The sequence below is a fragment of the Punica granatum genome, chromosome 1 (genome assembly GCF_007655135.1).
Source record: "Punica granatum isolate Tunisia-2019 chromosome 1, ASM765513v2, whole genome shotgun sequence".
NCBI lineage: Eukaryota > Viridiplantae > Streptophyta > Magnoliopsida > Myrtales > Lythraceae > Punica > Punica granatum.
In genome coordinates, this window is record NC_045127.1 from 30,320,371 (window position 1) to 30,342,919 (window position 22,549).

Here is a 22,549-nt window from a genome sequence, read left to right on the forward strand (position 1 = left end):
CCTTCACCGGGATCTGTCCCTTTCGGGCCAATCCCGACTACTTTCCTGCACAGGGGTCAATCCCCTTCGGGTCAATACCGACTACTTTCCTGCACAGGGGTCAGTCCCCTTCGGGTCAATCCCGTCTACTTTCCTGCACAGGGATCAGTCCCCTTCGAGCAATCCCGACTACATTCCTGCACCGTTGTCAGTCCCCTTCGGGCCAATCCCGACTACTTTCCTGCAGAGGGATCTGTCCCTTTCGGGTCAATCTCGACTACTTTCCTGTACAGGGATCAGTCCCCTTCGGGCAATCCCGACTACTTTCCTGCACCGGGGTCAGTCCCCTCGGGTCAATCCGACTACTTTCCTGCACAGGGATCAGTCCCCTTCGGGTAATCCCGACTACTTTCCTGCACGGGGTCAGTCCCCTTCGGGCAATCTCGACTACTTTCCTGCACAGGGTCAGTCCCTTTCGGGTCCCATTCCGTCTACTTTCCTGCACAGGGTCAGTCCCCTTCGGATCAATCCCGGCTACTTTCCTGCCTGCAAGTGTCAGTCCCCTCGGGGCAATCCCGACTACTTTCCTGCACAGTGGTCATTCCCTTTCGGGTCAATCCCGACTACTTTCCTGCACAGGGATCAGTTCCCTTCGGATCATTCCAGAAATCTTTCCTGCACAGGGGTCAGTCCCCTTCGGGTCAATCCCGACTACTTTCCTGCACTGGGGTCAGTCCCTTTCGGGTCAATCCCGACTACTTTCTTGCAGAGGGATCAATCCCCTTCGGCCAATCCCGACTACTTTCCTGCACCGTGGTCAGTCCCCTTCGAGCAAATCCCGACTACTTTCTTGCACAGGGATCAGTCTCCTTCGGGTCAATCCCGACTACTTTCCTGCACAAGGATCAGTCCCCTTCGGCAATCCCGACTACTTTCCTGCACACCGGGGTCAGTCCCTTCGGGTCAATCCCGACTACTTTCCTGCAGGGATCAGTCCCTTCGGGCAATCCCGACTACTTTCCTGCACACCGTGTCAGTCCCCTTCGAGCAAATCCCGACTACTTTCCTCCTGCACAGGATCAGTCCCTTTCGGGTCAATCCCGACTACTTTCCTGCAGGGGTCAGTCCCCTTCGGCTCATCCCGACTACTTTCCTGCACCGTGGTCAGTCCCCTTCGGTCCAATCCCGACTACTTTCCTGCACCGGGTCAGTCCCCTTCGGGTCAATCCCGACTACTTTCCTGCACAGGGATCAGTCCCCTTCGGGCAATCCCGACTACTTTCCTTCACCGTGGTCAGTCCCCTTCCAGCAAATCCCGACTACTTTCCTGCACAGATCTGTCCCATTCGGGTCAATCCCGACTACTTTCCTGCACAGGGGTCAGTCCCCTTCGGGTCAATACCGACTACTTTCCTGCACCGTTTCAGCCCCCTTCGGTCCAATCCCGACTACTTTCCTGCCCAGGGATCAGTCCCGTTCGAGTCAATCCGACTACTTTCCTGCACGGGGATCAGTCCCCTTCGGGCAATCCCGACTACTTTCCTGCACCGGGTCAGTCCGCTTCGGGTCAATCCCGACTACTTTCCTGCACAGGGATCAGTCCCCTTCGGGCAATCCCGACTACTTTCCTTCACCGGGTCAGTCCCTTCGGGCAAAATCCCGACTACTTTCCTGCACTGGGATCAGTCCCCTTCGGGTCAATCCCGACTACTTTCCTGCACAGGGATCAGTCCCCTTCGGGCAATCCCGACTACTTTCCTGCACCGGGGTCAGTCCCCTTCGGGCCAATCCCGACTACTTTCCTGCACAGGGGTCAGTCCCCTTCGGGTCAATCCCGACTACTTTCCTGCACAGGGGTCAGTCCCCTTCGGATCAATCCCAGCTACTTTCCTGCACCGGGATCAGTCCCCTTCGAGTCAATCCCGACTATTTTCCTGTACAGGGGTCAGTCCCCTTCGACTCAATCCCGGCTACTTTCCTGTACAGGGGTCAGTCCCCTTCGGCTCAATCCCTACTACTTTCCTGCAAAGGAGTCAGTCCCCTTCGGGTCAATGTCGACTACTTTCTTGCACGGGGGTCAGTCCCCTTCGGGTCAATCCGGAATACTTTCCTGCACAGGGGTCAGTCCCCTTCCGGTCAATCCCGACTACTTTCCTGCACAGGGGTCAGTCCCCTTAGGGGCAATCCCGACTACTTTCCTCCACCGGTATCAGTCCCCTTCGGGAAAATCCCGACTACTTTCCTGCACCGGGATCTGTCCCCTTCGGGCCAATCCGGACTACTTTCCTTCACCGGGATCTGTCCCTTTCGGGCCAATCCCGACTACTTTCCTGCACAGGGGTCAATCCCCTTCGGGTCAATACCGACTACTTTCCTGCACAGGGGTCAGTCCCCTTCGGGTCAATCCCGTCTACTTTCCTGCACAGGGATCAGTCCCCTTCGAGCAATCCCGACTACTTTCCTGCACCGTTGTCAGTCCCCTTCGGGCCAATCCCGACTACTTTCCTGCACAGGGATCAGTCCCTTTCGGGTCAATCTCGACTACTTTCCTGCACAGGGATCAGTCCCCTTCGGGCAATCCCGACTACTTTCCTGCACCGGGGTCAGTCCCCTCGGGTCAATCCTGACTACTTTCCTGCACAGGGATCAGTCCCCTTCGGGTAATCCCGACTACTTTCCTGCATCGGGGTCAGTCCCCTTCGGGCCAATCTCGACTACTTTCCTGCACAGGGGTCAGTCCCTTTCGGGTCAATTCCGTCTACTTTCCTTTCCTGCACAGGGGTCAGTCCCCTTCGGATCAATCCCGCTACTTTCCTGCGCAAGTGTCAGTCCCCTCGGGGCAATCCCGACTACTTTCCTGCACAGTGGTCATTCCCTTTCGGTCAATCCCGACTACTTTCCTGCACAGGGATCAGTTCCCTTCGGATCATTCCAAAATCTTTCCTGCACAGGGGTCAGTCCCCTTCGGGTCAATCCCGACTACTTTCCTGCACTGGGGTCAGTCCCTTTCGGGTCAATCCCGACTACTTTCTTGCAGAGGGATCAATCCCCTTCGGCCAATCCCGACTACTTTCCTGCACCGTGGTCAGTCCCCTTCGAGCAAATCCCGACTACTTTCTTGCACAGGGATCAGTCTCCTTCGGGTCAATCCCGACTACTTTCCTGCACAAGGATCAGTCCCCTTCGGGCAATCCCGACTACTTTCCTGCACAGGGGTCAGTCCCCTTCGGGTCAATCCCGACTACTTTCCTGCACAGGGATCAGTCCCCTTCGGGCAATCCCGACTACTTTCCTTCACCGTGGTCAGTCCCCTTCGAGCAAATCCCGACTACTTTCCTGCACAGGGATATGTCCCATTCGGGTCAATCCCGACTACTTTCCTGCACAGGGGTCAGTCCCCTTCGGCTCAATACCGACTACTTTCCTGCACCGTTGTCAGCCCCCTTCGGTCCAATCCCGACTACTTTCCTGCCCAGGGATCAGTCCCGTTCGAGTCAATCCCGACTACTTTCCTGCACGGGGATCAGTCCCCTTCGGGCAATCCCGACTACTTTCCTGCACCGGGGTCAGTCCGCTTCGGGTCAATCCCGACTACTTTCCTGCACAGGGATCAGTCCCCTTCGGGCAATCCCGACTACTTTCCTGCACAGGGATCAGTTCCCTTCGGGCAATCCCGACTACTTTCCTTCACCGTGGTCAGTCCCCTTCGAGCAAATCCCGACTACTTTCCTGCACAGGGATCAGTCCCCTTGGGGTCAATCCCGACTACTTTCCTGCACAGGGATCAGTCCCCTTCGGGCAATCCCGACTACTTTCCTGCACCGGGGTCAGTCCCCTTCGGGCCAATCCCGACTACTTTCCTGCACAGGGGTCAGTCCCCTTCGGGTCAATCCCGACTACTTTCCTGCACAGGGGTCAGTCCCCTTCGGATCAATCCCAGCTACTTTCCTGCACCGGGATCAGTCCCCTTCGAGTCAATCCCGACTATTTTCCTGTACAGGGTTCAGTCCCCTTCGACTCAATCCCGGCTACTTTCCTGTACAGGGGTCAGTCCCCTTCGGGTCAATCCCTACTACTTTCCTGCACAGGGGTCAGTCCCCTTCGGGTCAAAGTCGACTACTTTCCTGCACGGGGGTCAGTCCCCATCGGGTCAATCCGGAATACTTTCCTACACAGGGGTCAGTCCCCTTCGGGTCAATCCCGACTACTTTCCTGCACCGGTATCAGTCCCCTTCGGGCAAATCCCGACTACTTTCCTGCACCGGGATCTGTCCCCTTCGGGCCAATCCGGACTACTTTCCTTCACCGGGATCTGTCCCCTTCGGGCCAATCCCGACTACTTTCCTGCACAGGGGTCAATCCTCTTCGGGTCAATACCGACTACTTTCCTGCACAGGGGTCAGTCCCCTTCGGGCAATCCCGACTACTTTCCTGCACCGGGGTCAGTCCGCTTCGGGTCAATCCCGACTACTTTCCTGCACAGGGATCAGTCCCCTTCGGGCAATCCCGACTACTTTCCTGCACCGTGGTCAGTCCCCTTCGAGCAAATCCCGACTACTTTCCTGCACAGGGATCAGTCCCCTTGGGGTCAATCCCGACTACTTTCCTGCACAGGGATCAGTCCCCTTCGGGCAATCCCGACTACTTTCCTGCACCGGGGTCTGTCCCCTTCGGGCCAATCCCGTCTACTTTCCTGCACAGGGGTCAGTCCCCTTCGGGTCAATCCCGACTACTTTCCTGCACAGGGGTCAGTCCCCTTCCGATCAATCCCAGCTACTTTCCTGCACCGGGATCAGTCCCCTTCGAGTCAATCCCGACTATTTTCCTGTACAGGGGTCAGTCCCCTTCGACTCAATCCCGGCTACTTTCCTGTACAGGGGTCAGTCCCCTTCGGCTCAATCCCTACTACTTTCCTGCACAGGGGTCAGTCCCCTTCGGGTCAATGTCGACTACTTTCCTGCACGGGGGTCAGTCCCCTTCGGGTCAATCCGGAATACTTTCCTGCACAGGGGTCAGTCCCCTTCAGGTCAATCCCGACTACTTTCCTGCACAGGGGTCAGTCCCCTTAGGGGCAATCCCGACTACTTTCCACCACCGGTATCAGTCCCCTTCGGGAAAATCCCGACTACTTTTCTGCACCGGGATCTGTCCCCTTCGGGCCAATCCGGACTACTTTCCTTCACCGGGATCGGTCACCTTCGGGCCAATCCCGACTACTTTCCTGCACAGGGGTCAATCCCCTTCGGGTTAATACCGACTACTTTCCTGCACAGGGGTCAGTCCCCTTCGGGTCAATCCCGTCTACTTTCCTGCACAAGGATCAGTCCCCTTCGAGCAATCCCGACTTCTTTCCTGCACCGTTGTCAGTCCCCTTCGGGCCAATCCCGACTACTTTCCTGCAGAGGGATCAGTCCCTTTCGGGTCAATCTCGACTACTTTCCTGTACAGGGATCAGTCCCCTTCGGGCAATCCCGACTACTTTCCTGCACCGGGGTCAGTCCCCTCGGGTCAATCCTGACTACTTTCCTGCACAGGGATCAGTCCCCTTCGGGTAATCCCGACTACTTTCCTGCATCGGGGTCAGTCCCCTTCGGGCCAATCTCGACTACTTTCCTGCACAGGGGTCAGTCCCTTTCGGGTCAATTTCGTCTACTTTCCTGCACAGGGGTCAGTCCCCTTCGGATCAATCCCGGCTACTTTCCTGCGCAAGTGTCAGTCCCCTTCGGGGCAATCCCGACTACTTTCCTGCACAGTGGTCATTCCCTTTCGGGTCAATCCCGACTACTTTCCTGCACAGGGATCAGTTCCCTTCGGATCATTCCAGAAATCTTTCCTGCACAGGGGTCAGTCCCCTTCGGGTCAATCCCGACTACTTTCCTGCACTGGGGTCAGTCCCTTTCGGGTCAATCCCGACTACTTTCTTGCAGAGGGATCAATCCCCTTCGGGCAATCCCGACTACTTTCCTGCACCGTGGTCAGTCCCCTTCGAGCAAATCCCGACTACTTTCCTGCACAGGGATCAGTCCCCTTCGGGTCAATCCCGACTACTTTCCTGCACAAGGATCAGTCCCCTTCGGGCAATCCCGACTACTTTCTTGCACAGGGATCTGTCCCATTCGGGTCAATCCCGACTACTTTCCTGCACAGGGGTCAGTCCCCTTCGGGTCAATACCGACTACTTTCCTGCACCGTTGTCAGCCCCTTTCGGTCCAATCCCGACTACTTTCCTGCACAGGGATCAGTCCCGTTCGAGTCAATCCCGACTACTTTCCTGCACGGGGATCAGTCTCCTTCGGGCAATCCCGACTACTTTCCTGCATCGGGGTCAGTCCCCTTCGGGCCAATCTCGACTACTTTCCTGCACAGGGGTCAGTCCCTTTCGGGTCAATTCCGTCTACTTTCCTGCACAGGGGTCAGTCCCCTTCGGATCAATCCCGGCTACTTTCCTGCGCAAGTGTCAGTCCCCTTCGGGCAATCCCGACTACTTTCCTGCACAGTGGTCATTCCCTTTCGGGTCAATCCCGACTACTTTCCTGCACAGGGATCAGTTCCCTTCGGATCATTCCAGAAATCTTTCCTGCACAGGGGTCAGTCCCCTTCGGGTCAATCCCGACTACTTTCCTGCACTGGGGTCAGTCCCTTTCGAGTAAATCCCGACTACTTTCTTGCAGAGGAATCAATCCCCTTCGGGCAATCCCGACTACTTTCCTGCACCGTGGTCAGTCCCCTTCGAGCAAATCCCGACTACTTTCCGGCACAGGGATCAGTCCCCTTCGGGTCAATCCCGACTACTTTCCCGCACAAGGATCAGTCCCCTTCGGGCAATCCCGACTACTTTCCTGCACCGGGGTCAGTCCCCTTCGGGTCAATCCCGACTACTTTCCTGCACAGGGATCAGTCCCCTTCGGGCAATCCCGACTACTTTCCTTCACCGTGGTCAGTCCCCTTCGAGCAAATCCCGACTACTTTCCTGCACAGGGATCTGTCCCATTCGGGTCAATCCCGACTACTTTCCTGCACAGGGGTCAGTCCCCTTCGGGTCAATACCGACTACTTTCCTGCACCGTTGTCAGCCCCCTTCGGTCCAATCCCGACTACTTTCCTGCACAGGGATCAGTCCCGTTCGAGTCAATCCCGACTACTTTCCTGCACGGGGATCAGTCCCCTTCGGGCAATCCCGACTACTTTCCTGCACCGGGGTCAGTCCCCTTCGGGTCAATCCCGACTACTTTCCTGCACAGGGATCAGTCCCCTTCGGGCAATCCCGACTACTTTCCTTCACCGTGGTCAGTCCCCTTCGAGCAAATCCCGACTACTTTCCTGCACAGGGATCAGTCCCCTTGGGGTCAATCCCGACTACTTTCCTGCACTGGGATCAGTCCCTTCGGGTCAATCCCGACTACTTTCCTGCACATGGATCAGTCCCTTCGGGCAATCCCGACTACTTTCCTGCACCGGGGTCAGTCCCCTTCGGGCCAATCCCGAAGATGGAACCGACGGTCTCCTCTATCCTATCAGGGGGCGTTTCCTTCGGGATCTGTGCCGCTGTCAGCACTCGGAGGAGGGCTTCCCGGTGAGGTTCCGAGTTGAGGAGGAGGGCAAGCAATGAGATGTGGGCCGGGGACTTGGCCATTTGGTCGACCACTTTGTACTCGCTTGCCTTTATGATCTTCATGAATGTTTCGGCTTCCTCTTCGGTCACCCTCTTGGACGGAAAAGGCGAGCTTTCGGGCACTGCCCCAACTTCAATGGCGGGCGCCTTCCCTTTGTCCCTGGCTGCCGGGTTCTCGTACACCCGCCCCGAACGTGTCATACCCATGACACTAAACTGCTGCTCGACACTCTCGACACTTCCTTCATAGGTCCAGGGGACCTTGCTGTCTGCGTACGGTTCTCGCGCGGGGATATCTACGACGAATGGAGCCGGCGAGGCCATGCGTCCCGCAAATCCGACCGTGGGTTCCTCGGGAGTGTAGTCGATCACGAAGGGAAGGGGGTTGTCTTGCGCGTCCTCATCCCTCCCTGAGGCGCATATGGAGATCATGTTGATGGAAGGCCCCGAATTCGGCCTATGGTCCGGGAGGGGGTTGTCCTGCACATTCGGGGGCCTAACGGCATTGAAGGTGAGCTTGTTGCTGTCGATCCTCTTTTGGATCTCGTCTCGCAATCTCCAACAATTATCGAGAGTGTGCCCCGGCGTGCTTTGATGATACTCGCAGCGTTTAGATTGATCCTGAACGGACGGGTCAAAATTCGGGCCTGGGGATATCGGTCGAATCTGATTGTCCGCAAGGAGTTGTCGATATATGTGAGAAAGAGGGGCAGGCAGAGGTGTGTACTGCCTGCGGGGTCGGTGTGGACCTTGCGAAGTAGGGTTCTGCTGCACCGGTGGAGGAGCTCTTGACACCAGGGGCCTGGGCGAAGTCGGCGCGGGTGCGTAGTGGTGGTCGAACGGTTGTGAGGCCATTGGCGGCGGGACCGGCGGAGCCGAGTAATAAACCGATTGGTGTTGATGCTGTGGAGGCGGGGGGAAGTAGGCAGGAGCAGCAGTTGGTGAGGTCGTGAAATTCACTAAGTATTGCTGGGGCGTCGGTTGTGTTGGATTGATGGCGTTCACTGAAACTTCCATCCCTCTCTTTCCACTGGAAGACGATGTCGTGGCAAGGACCTTCTTCGAGGATTCCTCTCCTTTACCGGTGGGGCCCTCCATCCTGCCAAGCTTGATCCCCAAGTCAAGTTTTTTCCCGGCTTTGATGAGGTCGGAGAATGAAGAGGTGTGGGCCAATAGGTGCGAATAATATATCCCTCTCAGCGTGGAGTGAAACAACTGAATCTGTTGTGTTTTGCTGATCGGAGGGATGTGTTTCGCCGCTTGGGCACGTCACTTAGTAGCGTATTCCTCGAACCTTTGGCCCCGCGCCATCTCTTTTGTGCTTAATTCCAAGAGGGTGGGAGGTGCTTCTGCGCAATATTGATATCGGTCGATGAACTTCCGGGAAAGGTCTGCCCACGTCGGAATGTCTTCGGCCTTTAATGACATAAACCAATCGAGAGCGGATCCCGAGAGGCTATCTTGGAAGGAGTGGATGACGAACTCCTCGTACCCCCAATACTGTAGCATCTTCCCTCGGTAATGGCGGAGGTGGTGTCGCGGATCTGTCGTGCCTTCGTAGGTCTTGAACTCCGGGATCTTAAATTTTGAGGGCAGCCGCATGCCCGGGAAAAGACTACAGTCACCGTAGCGTGCATCCGGTCGAGTATCACTTGCTTGTAGGGCTCGTATCGTCTCTTCCATTCGTTTTATTCTAAGTTCCTGCTCGGCGTCGGCCTCGGGGAAGAAGTGCGTTGGTGAGGCGACCTGGGCCGTGTGAGTCGGTGTGCCTGGTTTGAGGAATGTGGTGTTTATAGGGGGGTGGTGCTTGGTAGGAGAAGTTGATGTGAGGTTGTAGAGGCGGATAGGAGGGAAGATCCGCGACTTGAGGGTGAGTCAAAGCAGGTGCGCTTGGTGCCGGAAAAACCATCGACGGAGGGAATGTATAGGCTGCAGCTGGGGCCGGCATGGAAACAGGTGGCGGCGCGGATAGGACGTGATCCAAAGTGAGGAACGCCACCGGTGGAAGAGGGACGACCGTGGGGGCCGGTGGCGGCGAAAATGGACTGGTGAAGGGGTGAGCCATGGACGTATGCAGTGTTGGTGGCGCGGGCGCATCCATGTTCTCCGGGGCTTGAGTTGGCGGAACCCAAGGGGTTGGATCGACTGTCGGCCCTTGTCTCGGCGGAGGTGTGGAGCTCGAGGATGCGCGATTCGGCCCTCTAAGTAGGGTGAACAGTTCCGCCATGTTAGCGGCCATGCTGGCGGCCAATTGATTAACCGTGCCCTCGAGTGCCGTGATGCGGGCTTGGTCATCGGAGGCGGATGATGTCAGTGAGACTGGTGGAAGGGGCGCCCCTGAAGACGTCGGGGGCGGGAGATGCGTCGGAGGGGCGCCTGAATATGCCGGAAGTATGCCTGCAGTAGTCGGAGGCGGCGGAGCGTGCGTCGGGGGCGGTTGGGAATGAGTTGGAACCGGTGGGTTGACTTCCTCGAAGGTATCAACTCGGTCCTCTTCCGCCATCCTGAGACGCTGACGAGTGGGGTATCGGTGTGACGCCAGTTGCGATTTGCCTGAATTCCAAGAGTGTGTAAGGACAACGTCGACATTTTGAAATGATAAGTACGGAATAAATAAAGGGACAAGATGTATGAGATGCATGAGTTTCCAAAATGCTAATGTCATTACATTGGTTTCACCCGAGTTCCATAGTTTTACAAAATACAACGCACGAAAGAAAAGGAACATAAACGTAAAGCCGACATCCCTTTGCGCTCGGTGGCCGTTTGAGAGCGGCGTAGGTCCGAGCGAGGGCAAAAACGGGCACGTCCACTAATCCTAAGGGTGGGAGATCTCGCGCGCCCTTGCACGCACTCGGTCCAACTTCGCGCTCAAACGGGCCATCTCCCTGTCTAAATGTGCGACTCCAGCGCGTGCTCGAGCCAACTCCGTCTGAAACTCCCTGTAGTCCGCGACCTCCGCGCGAGAGTCAACAAGCTCGCAACGGAGCCTATCTCGTTCCTCCCTGATGGCCCGTAGCTCTGCGCGCATAGCCGCTTGGGTGGAGCTTTCGGCTTCGAGAGCAGGGGTAGGTGTAACTCGGGGAGTCGGGATGGTCTGGGACCGTTGTGGCGACGTCGATCCCTGTAAATAGAACTGGGCCACGTATGCTGATGTGGCGGAGAGTGCTCGCTCTTCGTCGATGAGGTGCTCGGGGAAGTACAAACGCTGTATGGTGCTAGTGTCCCGTTGATGATGGATCTCCCGGATTTGCAAGAATCTCGCAGGGGCCGTTGATGTAGAGTCGGCCCACTGGATGCGGTAGGGTAGGCGGTCCGCCTCGGCGGGAATGTCCTGTAAGCCGCCGAGTTGTCTAATTACCCGGCCGGGGAATACGAGCGTGCTCCCCAAGTGGCTAAGAAGAGGGACTCCCGCGATTCCGGGACATCCCGTGATCATGGGGCCGCCGGGATTCCATCGAGTGACCCATAAGAACCGTGCGGGTGTCAATTCGCGCCAAAAGCGCCTCCATTCCGAGAAGCTGTGCTTGGGAGGTGGGATGACTGGTACCAGGCGCTCAATCAGCGAACGCTCGTCCATGATGTAGGAGAAAGGGTGTGACGAGCAAAAGGGGCGGACGTGCGCGAGGAGCCAAATCTGTAGTAGGTGCGGGGATCCTCTCATCCTGCCGCGCCGAACCTCTCTAACATAGTCTAGAGATCGAACGGTCTCGACTAATGAAGCCTCCACATAACTATGGCCTCCCACCGCTTGGAGGACGACTTGGGCTACAGCCTCGTCAATGATGTTTGACGAGTACGGAAATAGGAGGGTGCCGAAGATCAAGAGCAGGAACCCGTGACACACGTCACGTTGATAGGACGCTGTCGATGGTGTCAACGCATGGAGAAGCGTCCAGTCAGAGAGCCATGCGATCCTGATGCCGTGATCCCATCCTTGATGAAGCTCTTGGTGGACATCTTGGGTGGGTATGCCAAGGAGGTTGGAGAGTTGACTCCGAATTACCGCGAACGGGTTGGGCACAAAGATGCCTTGGGTCGTGGACGTGGGTCTCTGGATGAGTGCCGTATACTCTTCGATCGTGAGTGCCAATTCCATTCCCTGGAAGTTGAACACTGCATGTTCGGGGTCCCAAAATTCGATGGTGGTCCTCAAGAAGATCCAATCCACCGGAGTTTCCGTGAACATAACCACATCTCCGATGATGCCCTGAATGAAGGCGCGATCAACCGGTCGGAGAGTCCTCCAAATGCGCATGATATCTTGTCTCGGTGGTGTGATTGCCTCGAGCCTGAGACCGGGAGCCGGTAGGTCCATCCTTACCTAAATGGAGGAGATGTCGGCTTAACGCTTTAAGGATCAAACCAATGTAATGTCCTAAGTCGTTTTTGGAAATAATGCATGCAGTGCGGAAAGATAAACTATAATCACATTCTTTACAGTATACATCACTCTTTCTCACAGAAAAACAACAAAAGGCCCGTCCTAAAGGAAAACTACGGGCCGACTCAATAACTCGACTTTGGGGTCGGTTGACGGCATGGAGGCAAAGATTGGTCCAGCATGACAGTCCTTGTGTATGCATGGTTTTCGGTGCTACTGGGAGAACCGCTAACTAGGGATGGGGGTTCCCGATACAAGGGTGTGAATTCCTTGAAATCGAGCGAGGATCTTTGGGGGCCGGTTCGGTGGCATAGCCGACTCGATCCGTTCCCTTACTCGGAACCTCTGACTAACCTAACTTCCGATTTTGGTGCCCGTGGGATTTCGGACAAGGTATCTAAGAACCCGCTAGAATGATGCGATGCAAATGCAAGAAATAAATGTGCTTAAAAGTAAACGTACCGGAAGCGATACATAAACATGCAAGCAAGCAAGCGGAATCGAGCCCGAACCCTTTAAGTATGTCCCCAGTGGAGTCGCCAAGCTATGCGCACCCGAATTTCATCTCGTCGGGGCACGCATGCGCGAAGCCTATGCAACGCGGCTTGGGAGTATCCACCTTCCCGGGGATGCGCGACGGACACGCGTGAGAAGGAGTTGCCACTTACTGTTTACGACCCGTAGGTCGAGGGTCATTTAGTCGCCCGGGTCTAGGGGTACGGGGTACACCTAAATGCTAAGGCAATGGTCGTACAGAACCGGAAATTTCGAATTCAGGGGTTCTATTACGTGCGGGCCTATATCCCGCACGCCCTTTCGGTACTCTAGCTTGCTAGGCTTGCCTGTTTTGTTTATTTACCGCGTGATTTAGAGTTGCACTCGACTCGCTCGTTTTGACACCGTAAAATCGATGAATTGATTGAGTTGGGCCAAGAACCCGAAAGATGGGTAGGCTTGGGTGTCGAGGGATCGGTTCGCTATCTTATCGTTACAGTTCATCGGACCAAGGCGGTCGATTCCCTGCGCGAACCGAGACCACGATTATTCAAGCTTACTCATCCTTAGGTGATGATAGACCAACTTAACCAATTCGACACTCGGACCTCTCGCTTGCCGATCGGGGATCCTTACAAATGAATGAATGGATGTACAAATAAGGTCCTCACAATATACACTCGAATAATTACAGAATACAACTGAATAAAGTAAATGGATCCCGATCGGTTTGCATTGGGCCAATATTCCGCTCCAGCTCACCGTGTGTTTTGAATGACCGATAAATAAATTTAGGCAACGCGGGCTCAAAGAGCTGAGGGTCAGGTCCAATCGAACCGACAGTTTGCCGGAGAACCGATTAGTTCCCACGGTAGACGTTGGACCAATCGAGTTCCCGGGTGATATCTAAACACGTTTCACACATCCAATCCAAATTGCCTTCCACATAGGCCATATTTGGAGTGTGATGGTGACTCGAGGCTAGATCCCATTCCGCACTCGGATTGCATGCACTCAGTGAGTTAGGAGGCGTTGGACCTCGTGTTCGGTGATTTGGGGCGTTGGACCCCGTGCAATACGTAACCTATGGGCTCGGGCCCGAACCACGACAAACTAGTAAAAACAAATGGAAAACAGAAGAAAAATGATAAAACTGACGATAAACAAACAATAACTGACAAATACCGATGGATACAGACAAGTGGTGTATTAAGTCGAGTGTACGTGAATTAATCGGTTATTAACCGGAATTGATTAACAAACAATATGTCTAACCTAGGCAAACATAGATGGTGGATTAGAACATGGTTCTAAGTCAATTATGTGTGCGAATTTGTTTTAGAATTCTTATTCAGTAAGGTGGCACTGCGGTTTCACCGAATTTAGCCAAACTCGTGTTTTGACTCTAGATTGGAATCTAGCATTCCACCTATCCATTATCTAATGTTTGTTTAAGTCGAGTTTATGATTAATCCGGTTCTTCGTATTTTGCAACTGAAATAAAATGTTCACCACCGAATCTATGATAGGGAGATAGAAACACCGAAAGTGGACGGAATGGGTCGTGCGAATGAAATCGCATCCGAACGGGTTGCCCTTTCCCGCCCATAGATCGAGGTGTTTCCAACTTCCTAACGCCTAGGATATCGGTGAATCACGGAATGACGGTTATGCCCTTGGATAATAAAATTCTGATGTTCGTATGCAAATTGAAGACCGCGTCACACGAAGGAGTCTAAAAAGGACTCGCGCATCTCGACTCGAGCCGCCTCAAATTGGGCTCGGACTCGAGTCATAGCACGCGAGTACTCGTTAGACACCAATCCTATTCGTGTTACGTGTCTCGGTGTTTTGAAATCATGGTCTTTTAAGGAAAAGAGCATTCCCGCCGTTCCGTAAACCATCGATACGTTTACAAGTTAATAATCAATTTATCCAATCATTTAGTCCAAGTGGTTTAATTAACCGAATGACACGTCCCGTTTATTCCATTCGTGAAATTATTCGGTGACGATGGTCTTGCGTTATGGGTATTACGGATCCGATGGGTTATCCGGAACCAACGTGCCTAACAAGTAATTAACATGTAGACAACAATTAAAAGGGAGCGTAATTACGAACAATTCCAAGGATCAACTTCGGAACGATGAAGAGGCCAACCGTAACTCCGAAAGAGGTCATGGAGGAGTCGGCCACCCCCCAAAGGATGATTGGCCGAATGCTCCTTGACCCGATTCGGGTCTCGGTGGGCCTCTCACGTCATTCCTAATTGTTCCTTGCATACATCAAGTAACATGCACGTGAGAATAACACACATTTCACTAAATCAATATCAACACGATCCCGATTTACACAAATAAACACGTGAATCACTCAAAATACCATATTCAAGGAATCAATGAAAACGACATCGATTCATCTAATGGTAAACTTGGAAATAATTTATGGGAATCACGCGGCCTCGAGGAAAGGAGAGCCCAAAGGCTTCGGGTATGCCAAGGAGCCACACGGCCCCTATTGCAAGGAGATGGCCGTGGGTTCCTTGACATGGCCGAACCCTCCAAGGGCTCTCCCTCCTAGATTCCGAGTGTTCCCTTCGTTGAATCACGTTTTAGCCACGATTAGAGACCTCTCGAACGTAGAGGTGGCCTAGTCCGGAAGGATGAGGCGGTTATGGACCCAAGGGAGCCGAGGAGGCTCACAGCCCTCCATCTAGGAGGCTCGGCCGAGAGGCTCCATGGCTCTCTCGAGTCTATATCCGTCTCATTCCCCTAGATTCGGACCACATTACGTATGCATGCATATTTATACAACCATATGGACGTAGAGAAAAATGGAAGTACGTACGATGCATGACAGTGCATGGGAGGTTCGGATCTAAAGAAAAGATGACGTCTTTCATGCATTCCGGTTCTCTAAATCACATTATCATTTCATACAAGCAAATATCGAGGATCCTAGCTTCTCTAAGTCGTAAAGAGATGTTACCTAGCCTCGATGCACGAGGAAAAGAGTCGGGGAAGCGGCCTTGAGAGTCGCGAGACTTGGCTTGAGCGCCATGGGTTGAGGGACCCGAGAGGTGGCAGCCGTGGCAGTTCGGGGAAAACGGGTCGGCACGTTAGCTCCGGTCACGGCACGGTGCAAGATCGGGCTCGTTGGACTCCTAAGGGATGGATCTAGAAGTTTGTGGGTAGTCCCAAACGTGCCAAGCCCTAGACACGTCCGAAACAGTGAGAGAAAGTTCGGTAAAAACGTAAAGAACCCGGTAAAGAGGAAACGGGTGAAACGGTGGTTGTGCTCGGTGGATCGGCCCTCGGACCGTGACCACCTCTTCACGGGGGAGGGTGAGGGTTGTGAGGAACCCTTTGAACGTGATGGCACGACTCGGCAAGGTCGTGGGAGGAAACGGCACGTCGTTAGGGCTCGAATGCACGTGGGTAACGTTATCGGGACCCGACTCTCTTCACAGCTGGAACGTGATGTTGGAGGCTTCAAATGGAAAATCTAAGCCCGGAAATGGACTTAGGGGGTGGGAAATATGTAGGCTAGGGAGTTTGGTGATTTTTGGATTAAGTCGGGTCGGATGGTTACGGGGATACCGGATGGTTTTCCGGTGATTTTGGCCGGTTTCGGCCTTGATGAAGGCTGAACGAAAGTGAGGGAGTAGGCTGGAGTTTGGGAGGTTTTTGGAGAGAGATTGGCTTGAGAGAGAGTGAAGTTGAAGAAGTGATTAAGCTTAATGATAAATGGGGCTTTATAGGCTAGGCTAATGGCCCGATTAAGTGAAACTAATTGCGATTATGGCATGCTTAGGGGGCTGCCGAATTTTGAAGAAGGGGTTAGGGAGGGGTTTATGTCACTTAGAGTGTAGGGGAAGTAATGGAAGAGTGATGGGAAGTGATGGGGAAGTGATAGGAAGTAATGGGTGTAAGAAGATATTTGAATTTGTGGTGGGGGGAAGCTCTTGAGGTTGGAGCCGCCGGCCAAAGGGGATCTAGCCGTGGCTTGGGGATTGAGCCGTGGCTTGGAGTTGAGCCGCGGCTTGGAGTTGAGCCGCGGCTTGGAGGCTTGGCTTGGCTGAGCTGTGGGTCCCATTTGACTAGGAGAAAAGCCGGGAAAAGCTCGAGACTTGATTGAACGCGCGTCCGATCTCCGATGTCCAATTAATTAATATATTTGGAATGCTTGAACGAAGAGAATTTGAATGAGCCTAATACCGCCATATGTCGTATGAACGAACTTTCGGGTGACTCGGCGCCTCGAGAGTCGGTTTTGTCCAGTTTGGGCGTTCAGAGTGGAATTAACCGTCTCCGTTCTCCGATTGCTCCTTTGTGCATTGTAGTGCTTGTCTTGGTGAGCTCTTTGTCTTGAGCGGGATCGTTGGCTCGCCGTCCCTAACCGAAGGCCATCAGCCAGGGGAGACCTAGGGACTTGGGACCGGGGCTTTCTCAGTGTTTCCCGAGTGTCTCGAGGTGTTCGGAGATCGCTGTGATCTCTGTTCTCCATGAATGTGCCCCGAAAATTCGCCGGGAGGCGTTTGCCACCACTGAAACGTCCCTCGGGAAACCCTGTAGAGTTCCGAAAGGTCATCTGAAGCTTGTTCCATGACCCCGGTGGTCCCTGGGTGCCTGTAGGCCCGTTTCCGGGTGCCGTTTGTTCATCAGTGGATCGGGCCCCGGGAGCCCCGTCAGAAAAGGCGTCTGTGAGAGATCGGGGAGTGTCCCGGCTCAAGCAGGATGCCTTCGGAATGCACCCGGACGTGTCGTTGGTCACTTTGGCACTGAGAGGGATTTTTAGAGTCCCATAGTGGGCACCTTTCGGTGCTTCAGTGATTTGGTGATGAATAGTGCCGTAGTGCCAGCTCCTATTGCTTCGGGACTTGTCGTTTGTTTACTCTTCCGATCGCTCTCTCATTCTCACCTAGTGGACCCTGCTTTCTTTTGTCTTTCATGTCTCCATGCCCGCATGTTCGCCTCCGATTGTCGGGTGATGAATAGTAACCCGGGCTTTGGTTGGGGATTCTTGTGTCGGAAGCCGGTGGGCCGAAATGGGGTGCTGACAGGCTTCATCTCGTAATTCTGCAAAACTCCTTTCTCATGGCCTGCCCTTTTGATTCAATAAACTTTCCTTCCTTACATCTAAGGGTACAACATCCCCTGAAGGAAGAAGATAAAGGCCATTGGAGGTGCCGTGTTGGTCACTACGATTAAACCGGGGTGCTTCTAAAAATCTTTGATTGCATCCTCTACCCGAGCATGCAGTCAAAGAGGGGCAACCTGTTAGCACTCCATTTTGGTTCACCGGTTCAAGCAATGCGCATCAATAGTAATTCAAGCCATGACTTGAGCATTGATACAGAAAATGGCTCGACAAAGCAGCAAATCACTATTTATTCTCAAGTCAACAGAGACAAACAGATGATTCAAGCATACGACAAAAGAACTTCTAGAATCATCCAGCGATATATAGAGCAAATAGAGAGCCTAAATAGCTTCAAAATCGGCATTTTCAGAATATAACACTGACAGTGCTATTTTCTACTGGTTCACTTGACCATCGGAAGATAGTTAATATTGGGCTTCAAAAATCCCTTGCAGTGCCAAACAGATGAAAAGTGTCTTCAAACACGTTTCGCAGATCATCTGCTCTATACAAAGTAATTTTCTAAATACAGACAACTTTTTAGTAGAAGTCCAAAAACGTTAGTTCATCAAACAAAAGCTAATGCCCGATGTCAGACATAATCATACCCCATAATTCTACAGATCATGAGCATTACTTCAAATCGCTTCTCGGAAGTCACACAGACTCCTTGAATGACTCCCGAGTAACAGAACAAGCCAACCTTTCAGTGGAAAGGCATAACTGGAGACTGGTCTAACGAAACATTGGCAAACAAAGTTAGCCCTACATTGCCCTGAAAACTATAGCGGACAAACACAATTGGCCATAACCCTTTTCAATTTCCCGAATGACCTCCGAGGAGTAAAAAAGACCGTTTTCAACGGAAATTCATAACCGGAGGTTCTTTTGGCAGAAACCTGACGCCAGACGACTGCCCTACACAGTGCTAGCCATCCCGAGGCTCAGTGTGAAATCCTCAGTCTGAACTGCACAATTCATCTAGGCTTCCAGAACAATGCTTTATGGTCTCAGATGCATTTTTTCAATCTTTCAAGGTATGTTATTAACGAATAGAGATCGCAGCGATCTCCGACTCACCAAGCAACTCATAAAGCAATATGAGAAATCCGGCTACGGGCTCCTAGGAGGTCTCCGGCTTCACATTTGCAATACCGACTTGTTGGTCAATTATTCAGTCAGATTAACAATGCATATCAAAATGACCAACGTGAAATGCAGACACGAGATACGCTCTCAGAAACGGCTAATTTTGCTCTGATCGCTTGAAACAAGCAAAACCGGCATTTGAGCCCCAAAACCACCCAAACATTTTCTTATGCAAAATAGGCAATCTTGGGCTCGTTTGAATCATTTTCACGCGTACATTGACAATTCGAAGTTCATTTGAGCCCCGAGTCTTGAACACACGATCAATTGAGACCCGAACTTTCTTGACTCACCGCAAGGGCCCATGGGACCCATGGCCAGCCCCTAACAGCCACAATTCCTTATTTGGCTTCTTCTTCATCAAGCCAACTTGTCTTTGCCTTCTTCGAAATATCAAGCCTACTATTCCATTTCAACACTCCACCATCACCATCCATCCATTCATGCATTCTATCTTCCAATCCATCCTCATCCTCATTAGCTAGCCGCCCATCACCTAAGCATGCACCTAATTACATTTTTCTTTCATTAATTGTTCATTAACCTTTCATATATATAGCCTTAAGGTCATTATCTTAATCACTTACCGTCAAGCACTATTTCTCTAGCATTTCTCACTCAAACAAATGCTCTCAATCTCCTCTCAACCTTAGGAAACCGCAGCAAGCTCCAACAAGTAGAAAACCAAGCAAAACCCTCAAACACTTAGGTCGGAACCATGGTGATCAACATTCCAACTTAAATCCAAACTTGACCAAACTTCATATCCCACATGTTTTCGACCCTCTCAGTCCATTTCCGAAATTAGATTTACAGTTTGAAGCTTGTAAGCCATAGAACCAACCTAGCACAAAACCGGGATAGGATTTCTCCTTCTCGGGTCAGTTTTTCCATCCCGGGTTTCCAGGCTTTACGGGTCGATTTGAGTTGCCACAACCCATCAGCCACTTTCATACATGACTTAAGAATGTCTAGGAGTCAAGATATCCCAAGAAAACCCGCTGGTTTTGACCCAGCAAGAAGATTCATCCCCACGGCCTAGTCGGGTCGGATTTCCTGACCTTCCTTGCTTTTCTTAGTAGATCGGGTCGACCCAAGACATTTTTCTCCAAGCGACCACACAGTCACCTCCAGGGGTCCCTTAGCCATTGTGGGCCACCAACCTTGTGGCCAAAAGCCATCGGAAGCCACCGTTGCACCGTTTGACTCGAGACTTGCCAATCGGGTTTGTTTCTGGAGATTTCTGTGTTTGTCCAACTTTGCAGGGCTATACGGGGTCAACCCGAAACCCTTCGACCCAAACGACGACGACGACCACCTAGAGGGGTCCCTTGGCTGTCCAGAACCGCCGTGACCCGTCGCGAAAACCGGCTGAAAAGGCTTGAGCCTGATCTTTCCGGGTGTCCCAGTTGGGTCGAGGAAGCTTCAGTCAGGTTTGTTGTTGCCATTCAGATCTGTGCAAGCCAAAACAGCCCAAACCCGACCCACCAGAGGCCCAACCAGACTTTTTACAGTCCCATCCTGCATCCCAGGACTAGGTATAACCATTCTCGACTTAAATGAGTTAGGACTTTTACATTTATTACGTTTTTCGAGGTGATACGGTGGTTCAATAAGCGGTTTGCATGAAAAGTTCATACTTTTACCTGTCTTTACGTCATATTTATCATCGTGTGATGTGCTAGTATGTCGGAAAATATTTCAATCGAAGTCGGGGAAGCCGTCTTAGTCCAAAATAACTGAGAAAGCTCACGGTTTCACCTTGAGGAAGGTGATCGTGAGCCCTCTTTGGTTTTTTCAGGCTATAACTGATCTCCTTGCCCCGATTTAAGTCACTTCTCGAGTTTTTTTATGTTTCCCTCATCCATGAAATTGGTATCGCTTTATCGATTCCTTAAATGACATGTTTGGTATGTTTGTCTGTTAAAATGCGTTATTCAAATCATGGCGATACCAATTTTGTAAAATACGTGTTATTTATCGTGTTTTACGTTTGAGCATGCGAGAAACAATAAAAAACGGGACTTCATGAGACCCGACTTGGGCCATGGGACCTCTCGGCTATCCCAAATGGGAAGAGACCGAGAGCCTCTTGGCCTATCTCGGGTCAAAAGCGGTTTTCTTTTCCCGAGTTAAGTTTGTTTCTTGGATTGTGTGCAATCGCGTTTTTGATATCATCGCAAATCCCGCATTAAAATCCCTTTTTAAATGTTGTTTTTAAGCAAAATGCATTGATTCGTGTATCGATGACTCTTTCGGGTCTATTTGGGTTACGAGGGTATTTGGTCATTTTGACCAAATTATTCTCGACCTTCCTGGACCCGTTTTGGTCGCCGTGTCATGAATCGTTTTCTTTAAATTAAGCTTTTTGGGTATTCAGATTCCATAATTCATGGTATGTCTGATTGTTTATAACCTGCACATTTGCTGCATTCGGCAATAACTCATAAGTTGTAATCCCACCAACGGGTTAATCGGGACGATCACATGATCAAATCCACTTGGCATTAATAATCTTGCATGAATTGGTCATTAACTGATAACTCGCGTCGAAAAGTTGTCAAATGACATTAGTGCCATTTTCAAAACTTGTCTTTTCCAAAATTCTGAGACTCGCAGTCCGATGTAGCAAGGACATCTGGGAAGAGATCGTGTGTCTTGACTTGATTTTTTACCTGATTTCAGGTAATTCATGTCAGAATACAGAAGATCTTTCTAGATCACTTCCGGGCAGATTGACTGGTTCTTTGGCTTTTTCGAGGTGCTTGCATAATCTTGAAAGACTCAGGGAATTGGTCAACACTGGCTATAGGCCGAGGTGGCCCGCATCGTGTTGTTTCTCTTTTCTGAAAACCATTTTCAAGTCAAGGGCAAAATTGTCATTTTACAATTTAGCGACACACTAGGGGTTAGCTTCACAGAAACACAATAGTATCGGGATAAAAACGAGCTACCTGTTCAGGTGCAAGTTCATCTACATAGCCTTTTCTTATCCAATTGATGAGTTTCTGTCATCCTAGTATAGTTTCGGGTATTTAGTCGGGTATTCTGTATCAAAACATAATCACCTAAGTAAGCATGCATTTGTCTTAAGCATACACGGGTAAAAGGGGGTTAAGGCCTTAGGTTCTAGTCTTTTCAGGAAAAAAGACTTTTTTTGTAATAATCTGTAAGCATTATAGTGTCGCAAAACAAAAACAACTTTAAAAAGCAATTCACAGGCAAGTTGGAGCGGAATAATAACCGAACGCGAACTGACTGGGATTCAACAATTTGTAATTTGTATTTATTATTTTGAGAGCACATTATAAGAACATTTACTTTGTGCATTCATTTATGTAAGAATCTCAGTCGATGAGTGAACGGTCCGAGAGCCGAACTAATCGAGTTGGTCCAATGCTTGCTCAGATGAGAGTAAACCCAAGATCTCACACATAGGAATTCAACCATCATGGTTTGAAGAATTGTAATGCGAGGATAATGAAACGATTCCTCGACATAAGGACCTACTTTTCTCTCGGCTTCTTGACCCACATCGTTCAGTTCACCGAATTGTCGGTGTCAAAATGTGTATACTAAGCGCAACCTAATTCACGTGGTAAATAAATAAAACGGCAAGCCTAACAAGTTAGAGTACCGAAAAGGCATGCGGGATATGAGCCCGCACATAACGTGAACCTCCGAACTTGGACTTTCTGGTTCCGCTATGACCATTGCCTTGGCAAAACTAGGTGTATCATTACCCCTAGACTTGGGCAACTCACCGACCCTCGACTTTCGGGTTGTAA

At 51.7% G+C, this 22,549-nt stretch overlaps 1 protein-coding gene across 1 annotated transcript; it reads right to left on the minus strand.

Annotated features, from left to right (window-relative positions):
* Positions 1-9,284: 9,284 nt before the first annotated feature.
* On the minus strand, positions 9,285-10,094 carry LOC116205186 (pollen-specific leucine-rich repeat extensin-like protein 3). The gene has a single exon (XM_031537698.1). It carries the CDS (start codon positions 10,092-10,094, stop codon positions 9,285-9,287), a length of 810 nt encoding a protein of 269 aa, XP_031393558.1.
* Positions 10,095-22,549: the final 12,455 nt, after the last annotated feature.